At 34.9% G+C, this 16335-nt stretch overlaps 1 protein-coding gene across 2 annotated transcripts in view; it reads right to left on the reverse strand.

Annotated features, from left to right (window-relative positions):
• The window catches only part of DMD (dystrophin), a 767992-nt gene that overhangs the window by 599932 nt on the left and 151725 nt on the right, over nt 1-16335 (reverse strand). For both annotated transcript variants that reach the window (XM_062488103.1, XM_062488102.1), the window contains 4 exons: nt 16000-16110; nt 12692-12865; nt 10909-11064; nt 7139-7309 (listed from right to left, as the gene is read on the reverse strand). In XM_062488103.1, the coding sequence (XP_062344087.1) occupies nt 7139-7309; nt 10909-11064; nt 12692-12865; nt 16000-16110 (612 nt within the window). The remainder of the gene's footprint in view (nt 1-7138; nt 7310-10908; nt 11065-12691; nt 12866-15999; nt 16111-16335) is intronic.

Below are 16335 nucleotides of genomic sequence, written 5' to 3' on the forward strand. Positions count from 1 at the left end.
TTACTAGAAAGTGATAGTCTACACATATTTTGTTCACTGTGATATAACAGACAGCACTGGTTAATTTTCTGTAAGAAAAAAGTCAAATGTACTGCTATTAATTCAACAGCATTATATAAAACAAAACAAAACAAAACAAAACAAAACAAAACAAAACAAAACAAAACAAAAGAATGTGTCGTGATGCCAGGATTTAACTAAGATTATTTCAGTAAAACTCAGGCAGTGGCTTTTAAATTCTCCTAATTTTGAAAGAGCAAGTTCAACACAGCTTTGTTGGATTTAAGCTCCCTTCCGGTTGTAATAACATAAAATTGCATTGAATCTGTGCATTTTATTTGAAAACATATAAAAAGTTATAGAAATTAAACTACTACATAATTAATAAAAGTAGCTTTGCAATTTAATGACATTTTAAACACCAATCACCTTAAAAAAAAACAAAACAAAAAACCAAACCAAAACAAACAAACAAACAAACAAAACAACCCTAACACAACCACAATGTGTACGATATGAAACATTAACAAATAAAGTGATGCAATTCTTCCCAGAAGGACTAGGCAATTTATACAATTTGATATTTTATGCTTATCAGGGTGAATATATGTAACATTAAAAAAATACAGAACTAGATTGAACTCGACATCCTAACGTGGAGCACTCACTCACAGCTGTGAAAATTTATCTGCAATGTTGAAAAATTCTGAAACAGATTATATTCATTCTGCTGTTTATAATTCTAGTGATGTAATTATATTCACTTCCCCCCCCCCCCCCCCAACCACTTAAGACTGGTATATTTATGTATAAAATAAAATCTTATTCAAATGTGTATTACCAGTTGGAAGAGAAGGGCTCCATAAATACTTCCAGGAAAGATATCACCAATAAAATATGCATAAAAATTATACAGATTATACTAAGGAGACATGTATATGTATATGTATATATGTATATATAAATATATATATAAATATATATATATATATATATATATATATATATATATATAGTCAACACTTCTTTACATATGCCACTATTTAAGATCATGTCTATTTGCAGATACAAGAGTTAATTAAGATGATGTGAATCTCTCCCCAGTCAAATTTCAGTTATTCAGTTAGACCAAATTCTGAAGTGCCTCTTTGGAAGCAACTCCTGTACTTCCACTTTTCAGAAGTATCAGCTATGGCTATTTGGTACAAAATAGCGCAATGGAAATTCTTTGACCCAGAAAATTAGTTTGCGTTTCACTGACTGAAATATTTCCGTTGCTTTTTAAGGAACTGTTATTCTTTTCTCACTCGTGGTCATAAGAAAAATGTTGGTATCCTGCTTTAATCAAAACTGGGGGATAACACCACCATGGAACTCCCAGGACTTGAACATTTCCAAGAGAAATGGCATCTAGGTTCCTGGCACCCAGGAAATTAAAGCAATCAGACAGACCCTGGTGCAACTCTGCATGCAGAGCATGTCTCAGGTTATTAGTTTCTAATCCCCTTTCCAGAAACATCAGAATGGGGAAAGGGAAAATCTGAGTTTCCCTCACACCAGTTTAATCCATCAAAAACTCAGGAAAGGAGCTGCAGTACAAAATAGAAGTTCTGTTAAAAACACCTTAGGATGGGTTGAAATCTGTGAAGAAGGCAAATCATGCAGCAGTGTGTAAAGCCATAGGGATGAGCCCTGCTGAGAATTTATAAGTGGTTTGTAGCTGCATACAATAATATTTTACCTACTTTACATACGGATCCATAGGATGACAGGATGAATCATGTTAGAACAAATAATTGCAGTTCCCTGTGCAGATATTTACACTTTGAGTGGTGTTCACAGTTCTGTCCCTGATCCCACTGTGCTGTGACATACTCTTCATCTTTCAGTTTACTAAAATATACTTACAGGGGTTTTTTGTTACAACTGTTTTACTTTGGCCTTTTTTGTTTGTTTGTTTGTTTGTTTGAATTTTTTTTTTTTTTACTTGATGATTTTGGTTTACTGTGATGGTTTGTGTATATCCTTCTCATCACCAAATACCAACTAGGAATTAAGTAAGTCTGAAAACAGAAGTTACATATAAATTGGGGTTTGGGTGTCTTTTGTGTTGTTGCTTTTTTTCTTTTTTATTTATTATTATTATTATTATTTTATTTGTTTGACTTGTTTTTCTGAAGATGTGGAAAAAAGGGCTTCTGAGTTATATTTTATAATGACAAAACTACCATGTATCAAGATAAACTAATGATTTTTTTTTCAAACAAACCAGAATTGTAAGTAAATGCAGGAAATATTATATTTAGTCATGATGGTCATTAACATGTGTATGTTAAAAAACACAAAAACAATGAATGAATGAAGAAAAGTTCTGTGTGCCATTGCACTGCCTCTGTGCTGTGGATTACTTGAAAATACTCTTTGCAATTTGAATCTTTCTAAAAGAAATTAGGTGGCTCAGCTCTCACAGGTGGGATTGCAGAATTAATCACAAGCTGACATTATGGTATTCTCAGCGGTTGATTATACATATTTATTTGTTTATTTACAGCACACCTTTTATTTTTATTGCATTTTGGCCAGTGACTATGAATCAGTTGACACAATTTACAGTTTGTCTTCTTTTATGGATATTACTGACAGGAAATATATTGCTAAATGTAATTCTAAGTACTTCAAGTCAACGTTATACTCACTGGTATTACACACTGTTAAAAAATCAGATTAAAGCATTGGCAGAGTCATACTGCTGATAGTAGTAGGGAGTGATACAGAATTTTCCTGGTAATACCATCTGCCATTTCCTTTTTAAGAACATGGTTTCCTGGCAATCTAATTCTTATCAGTCCAGTTCCTGATTAAAAGACAAATAAACCCTGAAGTTGTTAATGTCTTCAGTGATAAATATGTTCACTAAATCAGACTTCTAATTATGAATGGATTTCTAATACACAATGTTTAATGCCTATCTTTCCACCCGCATGTAATTTTTCTTATCTATTATAACAGAGCTGAATTCAAATAAAAAGATTTAACTTGTCTCTACTGAGCAGAAAGGCAGGATTTACAGTCTTCACTATATTGCCCATGTCATTTCACATAACTCAGCCAAGTTTTTGTTCCATTTCTTGAAAAATTCTACACGGGAACAAATGACACATTTCCCTTGATGTCCAGATTAATGCTATTGTTCATTAGATTCATTTCCCATTCAAGACGGACATTCCTTTTTACTTCTAGGTGTTTATATCTTGAAGACAACATTCAAATGTGTGGTTTCTTTTCTTGTCAACTCTATAATTATCTTTGTAACCCTCTGAGTTCTTTTCACTTTTAAGAAGACCTGGGTGCTGAAAATAAATTAAAAACAAGTGCACTAATAAATATAACTGCTTCCTTGTCCTGTAAAGAAAGAAGATTATTAGCTCTCTGCTTAGATATATTGACAGCAGCACACATCCAATTTTCAGTTCATTTGCACTACTGAATTCTCCTCTCTCTCTCTCTCCATTTTCCATCTTAGTTTTTCTGCAGACTTTTGTCACAGTGGGAATCTGCTGGGCTTAATTCATCTCCCAGTGCATTTCATTAGATTGGTTACTGTCTTTGGCAGCCTACTTACCCAGGAAGTCCAAAGCCCAAAGCTGTGACATTAATCAGGTACTGTGAGGCTCTGGTTCTGGGGACTAAATTATTGATGTAGAATTTTCTGTGATGCCTCAATGAAATCCACATAGGAGTATCAGCATTGTATTTATTTATGAAGTCCCTGCAAGAATTTTAAAGTGTCCAGGGTAAAATGCAGCAGTGTCTCCTAGTGGGAACAGATTCTTTAGGAAAAAGCATTATCCACATAATTTCTGCAAATATTTATACATGTAAGTCTAATATTTGCCACATATACTACCTGTTGGATTGCTCTACATTAAAAGTCTGCTTATATATATGTGAATATTTGTTTCTATTTCCTAAAAGGCAAACTTAAAATGGAATTTTGAAAACCACTCAGTACATACATATTTTGCCAGGAGCCAGCTGCTCTCACCCAAAATTGTTTGTTTGTTCTTTTCTTAGTGATGAAACTGACTGAAGGGGAGGAGCTGAGGTAATAAGTGAACTTAGATTGTACTGAAGGGTTTGGGGAGTATTTGAAGCCAAAATATCCTTTTTAACAGCTTTTCCTTCAAAACTTTATGTATCAATTCCCTGTGAGAATTCACAATACTCAGCGGCACTCTAAGATTAGAAGGTGGAGTGGTTCCTGTCTGATATATTTTTTCATGTTAATAGTTCTTATTTTAATTAGCCTTTTTACCTTTTCTGGTTGTCTTCAGATAAAAATATGTTGTACTTGTAGCAAGCTTAAGACATAACAAAGGCTTCCCACTGTGCAGCTGCTCTAGTCATCAAGTTTTAGGTCCTAATTATGCAATTTCTGAAACATAAAGGTTCATATCTAACAATAAAATTATATTAAGGAAAAATCTTTCTCTTTAAGTACCTGAGAAGCTACACACATCTGGATCGACAGGACCATGAAGTGCACGTTTCTGTTTCTGTTCAGTAGAATTTTACTCTGTAGTCACCACTGAAGATTATTTTTATTTTACTGGGTGAGTGGCCTAACTACCCAGCAGGTTAGTTTGGGGACGTTAAAACATGAAGATTTTCTAATTTGTTTCTTAAAAAACTGACATTTGTCCTTTGTTATGGGTGTTAAAGAGTTACTGGAAAGCTGCACAGCAGAAAATAAATTGGGGGTGTTGGTTGACAGGTATGAGCATGAGCCAGGTGTGCCCAGGGGGCCAGGAAGGCCAATGGTACCTGGCCAGGATCAGCAATGGTGTGGCAGCAGGACCAGGGCAGGGATTGTCACCCTGTGCTTGGTGCTGGTGAGGCCACACCTCAAATCCTGTGTCCAGTTTTGGGCACCTCACTACAAGAAAGGCATTGAGGGGCTGGAGTGAGTCCAGAGAAGGGTAAAGGATCTGGGGAAGAGTGTGGAGGATCAGTCATATAAGGGGCAGCTGAGGCAGCTGGGGGTGTTCAAACTGGTTAAGTATTGGAATGAGTTGTCCAAGGAAATGGCAGAATCACCGTCCCTGGAAGTGTTGCAGAAACAACTGGACAAGGCTCTTGGTGGTGTGCCATGATGGTGTTTGGCCAAAGGTGGAACACCAGGATTTTGGTCTTCTCCAGCCACCATGACTCTATGATTCTAAGATCAAAATATCAGTCCAAAGAAATGAGATGAACTGCACAAAATTTACTGCAGGAAAAGCAGCAAGTGAAAATGAGAAAACATCAGGCAACAGTAGGAGAGAACAATGGGGGTTGCAGGGATTTAGATTTTGATTTGAAAGTGAAAACTGCAATAGTCAAAGCAGTAATTGCAAGTCAGTATAAGAGAAAGTTGATATTTTTGGATATGACTTTTAAAATACTGTAATTCTTAGAGACTGATGACCAAAAAAAAAAAAAAAAACAAAAAAAACCTGCAAACCTAACAAAAGATGTGTAGACTGTTTTCTTAAAATTTCTATTGTTGTTATATTAGTGTTGTTATTAGTATGTAAATTCTCAATGTATTTTAAGGCTAAAGACCCTTTATCAAGCTCAGAAACTTGAAAGGGTGAGTTAAAAAGAAAAACAACCCACAAAGCAAACTTGAATTGAGCGCCTTGAATCTTCACTGCCATTAATAAAAATTAGGCAGATTGCCTGTGTATAATTCATGACTATTTCTATAATGCATAGTGAAACTAGTAAAATGTTTATAGGATTTATTCCATTAAATGAAGCAGAAGTGGCTTTTTTTTTTTTTTTTTTTTTTTTTTTTACAAACCCCCAGTACCATTTAAGGGGATTTTTGAAATTATATAGAAACACATGGAAACCCTGAAAGGCATTCCCTAGTTAGGGAGACACAGGAGGTTTCTCTCACAGCAGCCCCTGCTCTGTCATGCCCATGCACCCCTTTCTGTTCCCTGGGTTGGCCCCATGTCCCTTCCCTGTCCCTGTCCCTCGGTCACTCCCACCCTGTGTCCCTGCTGGCTCCCATGCCCTAACCCCACCTTTGTACCACCCCCATGTCCCCTGGTAATTGGTCTCTGATGTTTCCCCCACCCTGCTCATCCCATGTACTCAAACCTGGACCCTCACCAGGAGTGGCCCTTTGCTCTTGCATCTAACCCTGGACTGTCCAGGCATGTGGCTGAAGGTGAACATCTCTGTGGAACCCGCACAAAGGCTCTTCCTGTTTCTTTACCTGCTACCATCTCAACAGCTGTCCAGGACACTACAGAAACACTTGTTCAAACACTTGCTCAAAATGCTGCTGGCTGCACACAGTTATTTGAAATTTTGAAGCTTCCGAAAATGTTCATCACAGCGTGCTCTAAAATGCAGATTTTGCTATGTTTGAATAATGATGACTTGGTTTGTTTATGTCCTCAGCTAGACTGGATTTCTATTTCATGTGCAGAAATTGAAATAGATTAGCTAGTGTTAAGTGATAGCATGCTAAGTTTTAACATCACACAGAAATAGCCTTTTTTTTACAGACCACTTTCATTCCTCGGTTTCTCTAAGATGTTTATCTAAATGGTGATTTTTAAGGAAAGTTTTGATTTAGGCTTTGAGCTTTAACCTGAAAGATGAGTTAAAGGTGAAGTCTCAAGGATGTAGGAAGCCCCCAGAATGCAAAGGAACAAGCTACAAATCTAAGAGTATGAAAACAAATATCCTGGCTGCTATCTGAACATGTGGAATATATAACATTTTGGCATCTTTAATCTTTCATCTACAATTTAATACCTTTCTAACCATGAGTAGAATAGTGTAAGAGATCTCTATTTTACATGGACACAGTGTGGTTGATTTATAGTACTCTAAAAAATTAAATTCTAACTTAAAATTCATCTCAGTGAAGATTATTGCAATGTGAAGGTGAATTGTGTTATTGCTCTCTGCAGAGACAAGTGGTTTAAACTTTTCAGAGCGTTAATGCTAAGGTGAGACAATGCCAAAACATTAACAAAGTTCCACTAAGTAAAATGCCATAATTTTAAATTCATTTTCTTTATCAAAAAGAAATCTATTTTCCGGTAATATTCACATGTGTGTGTTCCATTGTTACCTTGCCCCAGGCAATTTCAGCATCCAAATTGCTCGGTATCCCCTGCGCAGCAGATCTCTTTGTCAGTTCTGCGTCTGTCGCTGCCAGCCACTCTGTCAGAGCATTCATCTCTTTCCGTAGTTTCCGGGACAATTTCAAGCATTTCTCTAACTCTTGTTTTTTTTCTGTCACCTGCAGGAAGAAAACTTGTGGTTATTAACCCTTCAGTGAAATGGATCCAATGGTTTTTCATGTAATATTTTCTGTTGGCCACTTTTCTATAAAAACTAGACTTGGGATTCCACAGGTGAAGTTGCACTTTTAGTATAGGTATGTCTTGAATTGTTCTCTCAGTATCAGTAATTTTGCTGTTAGAGTGTAAACACCAAAGAGAAAATTATGTGCATAAAGATTCATTGAGTTGGAACCAGTTTTAGAACAGAGTTCCAAAACCTCCTCCTCTGTTTTCAAGTCATGCAGAGCAAAATAATTTGGAACAACTGAACTAACAGACCTTCCTTGAGACTTAAAATAGATGTAAAAAAAAAATACCCTTCACAGGGCACATTTTAATATAGGTGGCCATATAGGAACTGGGATTCCTCAAGGTTTTTTCTGTGTAGCTAAGCTACGTGGAAGAAAAGAAATACCAGTCAAAGAAAGCCTCAAATCTTGAAAAAACAAATGTCAAACTAAAGCAGCACATTTAACTTTAAGGTTTAATTTTCTGAATGTTTTGGATGTGAAGTACTTGGGATGACCTCTGCTTTAGTTGTAAAGTTCTTTTAAGCTTGGTACATGGTACTTGGAAGAAAGGCTGAGTATTTATGTTGCCTTGACTCTCTCACAATGGGTTTTGAAAGAACAGGGCAAATAAAGCCTTTCTAAAGCCCATAAAACTCTTTATGGAGAGGAAGAAAAGAGCAAATTAAGAGATCTTAGATGGGAAACTGCAATAGACAATAGACATTAGGTAACTAGTAGCAGAAAATACAAATTAATAAGTTATGCTGTGATGAAGTTTAAAAAAGAAATCAGAGAACTAAAAGTGTCCCATAGATCACTAATATTTAAAAGAAAATTTTAATTAGCTTGAATAGTAATAGCAAATCAAATAGTAATCTAGTTAAGACTGTAGCCTCTGATTTGTCCTTGGGTATTTTTATTTAGGAAAAAACTTTCTACAGTGGTAGAAAACTGGTATCAGCATCTACTAAAATTATTTTGTACTGTGCCACTAAGAACAAGTAGTGACACAATGATCAAATTGATTTGCAGATTGACTGCCAAGGAGAATTCGAGGTTTTAAAATATAATAGGATGTTACAAGGTTAGGTACATGGTTTTTGCTATCCCTGAGTAAGGAGATGAGATTTGCCTAGGGAATAAGCTATAAAGTGTTCTTGATAATTTATTATCGCTCTGTAGACGCTTACTACTGAAATCTCATAACATTTTTCACTGAATATGCTTTATGTTCTTTCTTGCATACCAAATTTATTAAATGAGACCACAGAACTTACAGTGAGGCCAAGAGGTAAATCCCTGGGAAGGACCATAAAACTCGGCTTTTTACAGCTCCATTCACACATGGAGTCAGATTTTCCACCTCTTCTTCTCAAGAGTGTAATAGCAATTGTAAATAACATTACTTAGCAGCAATACAAAGCAAAGTGCACTACCCTGAGCTTGATTGCCTGTTTAAGAATTTTAAACACCTGCTATATTATAAAATGAAGTTACTGATCCTTGTCAAAACAGAGAGAGGATATTTGTCTTCCTATATACATCTCTAGCATGTGCTTATTATATAAATACTACAACAATATCTCCATATACATTGCGTATATCCAGAGGCTACCGATTAATCAGTTTGTTAGTACTTCAAATGTAAAGATGCATTTTCTACAGAAAAATAGGAAACAGTGCCCTCTAAAGGTCTTTTGGGTCAGAAAATGTGATTCTGAGTTACTTTATATATATATGTGAGGGGGCCTCTTCAAACAGTACCTAGAAAATCACACAAGTGAATTTATGCTTGAACATGTGTTTTTCCCTCAGACCATATATTTAAGTCCCGAGACTTACTATTAGTTATAAATATTGTTAGTTTTCTCTTAAAAAAAAAAATCTTTTTTCTCAATGCAATAAATTAGTGCTGATAATGGCTATTCAATTCTTTTATTTCTATGTATCTGGGCTTCTGTGAATTTCTCTTAAACTGTTAATTACCATGATGTGCAAAAGTAAATGTGAGAAAATACATCTAGGGCAGCAGAAGTAAACCCCGTACTGCAAATTTTTGAAACACATCAATATGCAATACGACTCACTTGAAGTCACTAACGTCTCCCTAATGGCACATTTTTATCCCTTCATTAGATAAGAGAGGTTTCCTACAATAATGGCACCTATTTGCTGTTAAGTTAAACATAATGCAGAAATAAATGCCACAGTTCCTTCTAAAATAATGGAGAGCTCAATCCAATTTATTTATTATCCAATCCCAAATGACACCTATCCACACCTACTGAAGCAGACTCCAGTTTTTCTGACACCCAAAAGACTGATGTTTCTTAATGCCTACACTTTCTAGCAAAAGGGAACTGTTTTAATTCAGATTCCCTAATAAGTATTATCTCTGTGAAAAGTAACATAACTCTTACTGTTTTATCATACTGTCACCAGGGCTTGATGCTCATTATCTGTTTAAACCACATACTGGCTCTCAGTATTACCATGGGCTCATTTTCCTAGCTATCAATAACTTATGGTTTGAATAATTTATAATCTAAAAAAATAAGAATAAGCTTCCTGTCCCATTCTGTACTTTTCAGGTGTAAAAAATTTAAAAATAAACAGAAAATTATTATCTGTCTTTCACAATTTTCAGTCATCCAGACACAGCACCAAATTCACTCTAATCTTACAGTTTTAAGAAGTTCTCTGAATGTTTCTAATGAGGGCAAGAGAGAAAAAAAAGAGAGTAATGAAGGATATTTGTTAACTGAATTGTTTAAATCCAGTCTTCTTTAGGAAGATGTCACAATGCCTCTTCTGAGTCTTGTTAATATTGGCTAGGAGCCTGTCCCTCCTACTTTATTTAGTTGACTTTTAGGGAAAAATTGAGTAAACAAAACTGTTTCCCATTGGGAAGTGGTTTACATATTAAGATACAGTGAAAATGTAAATCAGAGTTCTTGACATTTAAATCAGGGAATGGTTATGACAAAAACTGACCGCATGCAAGTGCAGAAGCCACAAAGCACAGTGGTACACAAGTGCCTCTCAAAGAAAACTTCAGTGGCAAGAGCTCTTTGTTCGACAGATTTTTGAACAGCAAGAAACAGAAATTTTATACTTTAAAATCTGTACAGTGAGAGGTAGAAGTAATTCAAAACGTAGAATTTTCTCTTTTATGAAGCAGCCCAATAAGTAAAGCTTGATCTAAGTAATTTCCTAATCTGAAAAGACTCTTTGAAGCATCAGAATGAAACAACATCCCCCATCTGAATTCAAAACCAATGAACTAGCAGAAAAAAAATTACAATATTAAAAAAGTAAAATTTCAAATTGTAATAGTTTTTTTTTATTATTTTCCTAGGTGGTTGTTTTTATTTTTCCTTCAGAGCAACTGAATAGCCATCCTACTGATTGCCTTTGCCTCCATTCCTTCTGTCCCACTGGAAGAACCTTGAAAGGAACCAGTAAAAAGCTCCATTTACTTACCACATTGAGGTTACTTTTCACTTTGTCACTACATGGTTTTATATTAAAAACACAGAACTTACCTTTGCACCCAATTCATTATACTGCAGCTTCAAAGCTGTAAGCCTTTCATCCAGTTCCTTTGGGTTCTCTGTCTGCTGCTTCTGAACAATCTGCCTCCCAGTTTTTATCACTGTTTCCACTTCAGACTTCACCTCACTCAGGTTTTTATATAATTTCTATTAAAATAGAAATTAAAAAAAAAAGTGAACCACCATTAAAATATGAAAACTAGAAAAGACCACTGGAAGTATTCAGAATCCAAATGAAAAATTTCAGAACAGCCCATCTTTACAAACAGTGACCTCAAAGACATGTCACTAAAGCCAGGGTTAGAAATGTTATACATGAGAAAGTACACATAATTATTAATTGCTTTAGGCTGTGACAGAGGTTTTTTTCAAACTTGGATAATGCAGTATATAAAACAACAACAGGTATCTTCTGTCAGCTCATACAGAATATTGGATGTATTTGAACTACAAAGAGCCACTAGTTTTTAAAATCTGCCATTTTTTTCATATTGCTAAATCTAGAGACTGGAAGGTTAGGATTAACCCTTCATTTAGTAACTGTCATACCCTAAAATTTTAGTTAATTAAAAAACCTACATTAAAAAGCAACAAAATGAGGTGGGCCTATAATTGCTAATTTATTTACTTAAAGTAGTATGTATATAGTCCAACTCCTTTCTAGGTGGTTAATATAATGATAAATTCTTCATTCCTAAAAACCTGCCAACAATTTAGGAAGCTGTTGTACAATGAACATTGTCTAAATTCTGATTTTATACTACAATTAGATTTTGAAAAACAGGAACATTTTGAGTATCCTTGTAGTTAAAGATACTCTAAAATCACTGTAAATCTTCCACAAAATACATCAGGGCTGCAAGAGCCAGCTGCTGAGTGAAGACACTTTAATTTAGTACAGAGTTTCTAACTACCACATAATTCTAATAAGAATGCCATTCTCACAAGAAGATGAATTTAAGAGCAATTTCATTTAAAAAAATGAAAGATGTTAATCAATAACATTAACTTGCTCCATGCTTATTTTTAAAACATAAATTTTTTCTACATTTGCATTTGAAAGAGGTTGGGAGGGGGAAATCTTCAGGCATGCCATTGCCCCAGGGGGTAAAAAAAAATCCTCAAAAAACCCTCAACAAACAAAATAAAGCTGAACAACACAAAAAATATTAACCAGCTACATCTGCTGTTATAATCATCTTTTTATGAACATCAATAACACAGTGTTCAGCTTTATTTCCCTTCAAGTGTAAAGGGAAGCAGGATTATAGTGATATTAAAGATATATATATATATACAAATTTTCCTCTTATTCTTTAGGACATATTCAGGTTATCTCTTGCTCTTGACCTGAAAGAAAGCTATAGCATGCCATCTCATGGAAGTTTTAATCTACAGTTTTCCATTATGCTTTTTGTTTCCTGGCTAGAATAGACTTTTGTTATGTAACACCTCTTTTGGTTACATCACAGAATTCCATGTCTGTAGGATATTGTGGAAAATAGAGCCAATATGGTGAGATAAATTCAACTGCAGGGCAGGAACTGGGAATTAGAAGGGGATACCAATTGGCATTTTTACATAGTGAAAGTGCTTGCCTGGAGTTCTGAAGGAGGAGTTTGCTGTTTTTCTGAGGTTTTTGTTTGTTTGTTTGGGTTTTGGATCTTTTTGTGTAACTGATACTTTGTTAGTCATCTGAATTAAGGACAATAATCACTAATTTTTAGCTTTCTCTGCATAAAGCCAATAGAAAGACAGCATCTTAAATATTCACCATGCAATGATCCAGCTGTGATTGTACTACTTCCTGCTCAACACTCTTCATCTCCAGCTTGGGCACCTGCAATTTCACTTCATCTAGAATTCTTTTGCATTCTTGGAGGCGCTGTTCAAAGTTGGCTGGCTTCTGAAACAACCGAAACTTCATGGACACATCCTGCAGCTTTTTCTGAAAAGCAAACATGGGTGAGCAGAAAGTGTGAAGTCAAAGCTATGCTGAAGACAAGCCTTAGTCCTGTTACAGAATATTTGGAATACATTGTCAGCCATCAATTTCTTATTAAAAGCATACAGTAATTTTGGGGAAAACACCAGTGGCAGAGAATCTTGGGTCTGCACTGGACGATAAAAATTCTCCCATCATTCAGGGCACTGGATGCAGCAGAGCCTGTGGCAAAAGAGCCTGTACACACACATAAAGAAAGGGAGAAGTTTTGTAATTTTCAATATACAAAATGTTCAGGAGCATGGGGAGAAGACAGATTTAATGGCTTGAGGATAAGCCATCCACATTGCAGAGTGAATGCTCTTCAACTCTTATCAGTTGCTGCTTCTTGGTATGAATAAATGTCACTAAGAAATAGCTAAGTAATTAAATAGGAACTCAGCATCTGTAAACACACTTCTGATTTTTTTGTCTTCAAATCCTGGACACTTTATTTCACTACAGTGTGGTCTGTGGGCATGCAGAGCAGCAGACAACCTGGAGTACCACAGAAAAGTGTGTAAATATCCAGCAGCTCCTTCCAACAATTTTTCTCTTTAAACACTTTTTATCAAATTCAGATCAAATGAGATAAGAAAGGAAGTCTGTCAATGAATAAGTGGACAATTGAATAAAAGTAGGGAACAAGGGTAGGAATAAGAGTTCTTATTTTTCTTCAATGCATTTGCATACACTAAATTTGCATGTAATTAGTTTTTCATTCTCTTCAATTTGATGAAATCAAATCAAAGTCAAATCTTGTGAGAATCTTGTACTGCCACATTTGTATCAGTTACTACTTGTGTTGGTCAAAACATTAAAAGTCATTTAGAAAGAGAGAGAATAATAATATTAATAGCAGACAAAATTAAAGCCATCCGTGAAGAGTCACTGAAAGATTAAAAAGTACTGAGGATCTGTAGGGGGGGAAGAAAACTTGATATATAAGTGTGATCTAAATTATCTTTTAGCACTCTCACTTGAGTTTTCTCAGATAACAATAAAAGCTACATTATATACCTATATTTATCAGCACTGGTTTTAAAATAATATCATCTCAATGCCTAAAAGCAGCAAAACAAGCAAAGTGGGTGTTTGGAACAATTTGGAACATAAAGAAAACATAAATGTTTTGTATCTGTCACAGCAAAGAAGTCATTGTATCAAGCCATTTTGTACCTGAGTAACGTGCTCACTTTTTATTACTCTGCTTCAAAAAGTAATTTTTAAAATAGAAAATTTATAAAGAATGACAGGAAAATGAAAGCTGTTTATCTAAATGTCTCAATATTCTCTACATATTAATCAGTCTAGAAAATAGACAATTCAGAATGTATTGATAAAGTTGACCACCAGAAAGGCATTCAGTACTGATTTTCGAAAAAGAACCATTCATTAGAAAATATTTTACATTCATGTGACAATTTTCAGCCTGTTAGGACTAACTAGGTACTATATCACTATGGCAGAAATAGATTTTTTATTTTCCTTAATCATACTTTTCCCCTTAAATTTAAAAATCAGAACTTAACTCAGCCTACAATAATAAAAAAAGAAAAAAACAGGATAAATTTGGCCATAATTATCAGTTGTTTAAAAATCTCAATGCATTTATTTATTTTCATAGTTGTTTGGCTTCTGCCCAGATAATTGAACTAATAATAGAATAAATATGTAAAATCAGAAATATTACTTAGAGAAAAATAAAAATAAGAAAAAATAATTAATTTACAAGTGAGAATGCTTTTTAGAAAACAGTAAGTGAAGACTGATCTCCTGAAATGTGTTTTACCACTAAAGGTGGCATAATGATGGAAAGGAATTCAAGAGAGTTCAGTGGTCTGAAATCAAATATAGTCATAAATATGTGTAACAAAGGGTTCAACTTCCACCTGCTCTCGCAGTTCTTATTTACATTATGCATGTAAATTGCTACTTTTTTGTTTATATTTTATCTAATGTTAGCAAAGCATAGTCTCAAGATGTCCTCCACCAATTTTTCAAAGCTCAAACTGGTGCATATGATCAACTAGAGCAACCTTACAAGGAAAAAAAACAGTCTGCACAGAGGTGGATTAATAAAAAAGGCATCCAGAAAGGGTTATGCTCCCTTGCATGTTGTTGAATCTATAAACATTTATTTACACAGTCATCTGATGCCTGAATTCCACTAATAAAATGTGGGCAAATTTACAGCTGCCATGGAGACCATCAGAAGGTGTGTTAGTGTGAAGAAAGAAAGAAAGAAAAATGAGGAAACAAATATTCTCAAAACAAATCTAATCCTGTATATAAGATGAAACATTAAAAAAGGCAATCTTTTAATTTCAAAATAACTGCTAAAAAAGCAATTAATGATACCCGTAATAAAAACTAAAACCTAAATGGAGGTGCTTAGAAATACTTGACAGGGATGAATCAAAAAATGGCAATAGTTAAATTATTTGTCTTTTTAATGAATTATGAAAGTTTGTTTTTATCACCCACAAAAAAAAAAAACCTAACAAAACAACAGCAAAAAACAAATCAGTAAAATAGTCAAGAACCTATCATTAATGGGCAAAAAATGTGCATTTTTCTCTGTTGTTTGTTCAGTCTTCTTCATTTTCAAGAAGGTCTTTGTGTGTCTATTAAGGCAGATTAAACAACACATTATCTAACATTTTAAACTGATGCCTGAATTGCACAGCTCAGCATAATTTATATTTCAAATGCAGTTCTACTAAAGATTTCCAAATATTTTAACTTATTTTTGACAGTAAAAAAAAAACACTTGCATCAAAAAAGCCCCACTGTAGTTTTATCTCTTGAAAGTTCATATTCAAAGCACCCCTTATTATACAGTGTCCCTACCAGTTAGTTACATCAGTCCTGCACACCTTAGAACTGCTGCCAATGACACAGGATGGCTGGAATAGAAAAAATTATCAGGAAGAGGATATGAATGGTATGCATTATCCACTATGATTTTCTGGCTAGAAGGGAACAGCTAAAGCAGAAGAAATACCCTATGGACACTCCATGGTGGAGTAATAGTACCACTCATACTACTCATGTGAATGGGTGAAGGAAAAATGGTGGAAATAAAATTTGCCTACCTGTGAAACATCAATTTGGGAAAGAACTCTTTTGGCAGCATCTTTACCCCGGTTTCGTTTCTTCATTTCTTCCAGGCTAATCTCATGGCTTGTTAATTCAGATTGTATTTTCTGTTGGAAACAAAGTCAGCCATCAACAAGGTTTGAGGGGAAAACTGTATGCTGTTTAAATATTTTGGACCAGTTGATTTTGGAACACATTGAGCAGCAGTACCAGTCTGTACAGCACTGCCAGCAGCACAAGGGAGGTGACCCTGCCCCTCCACTCAGTCCTGAGTCTGGAGTCCTGTGTCCAGCTCTGGGCTTCTCAGAGCAAGGGAAACATGGAGCTCCTGG

The sequence above is a fragment of the Cinclus cinclus genome, chromosome 2 (genome assembly GCF_963662255.1).
Source record: "Cinclus cinclus chromosome 2, bCinCin1.1, whole genome shotgun sequence".
Taxonomy (NCBI): domain Eukaryota; kingdom Metazoa; phylum Chordata; class Aves; order Passeriformes; family Cinclidae; genus Cinclus; species Cinclus cinclus.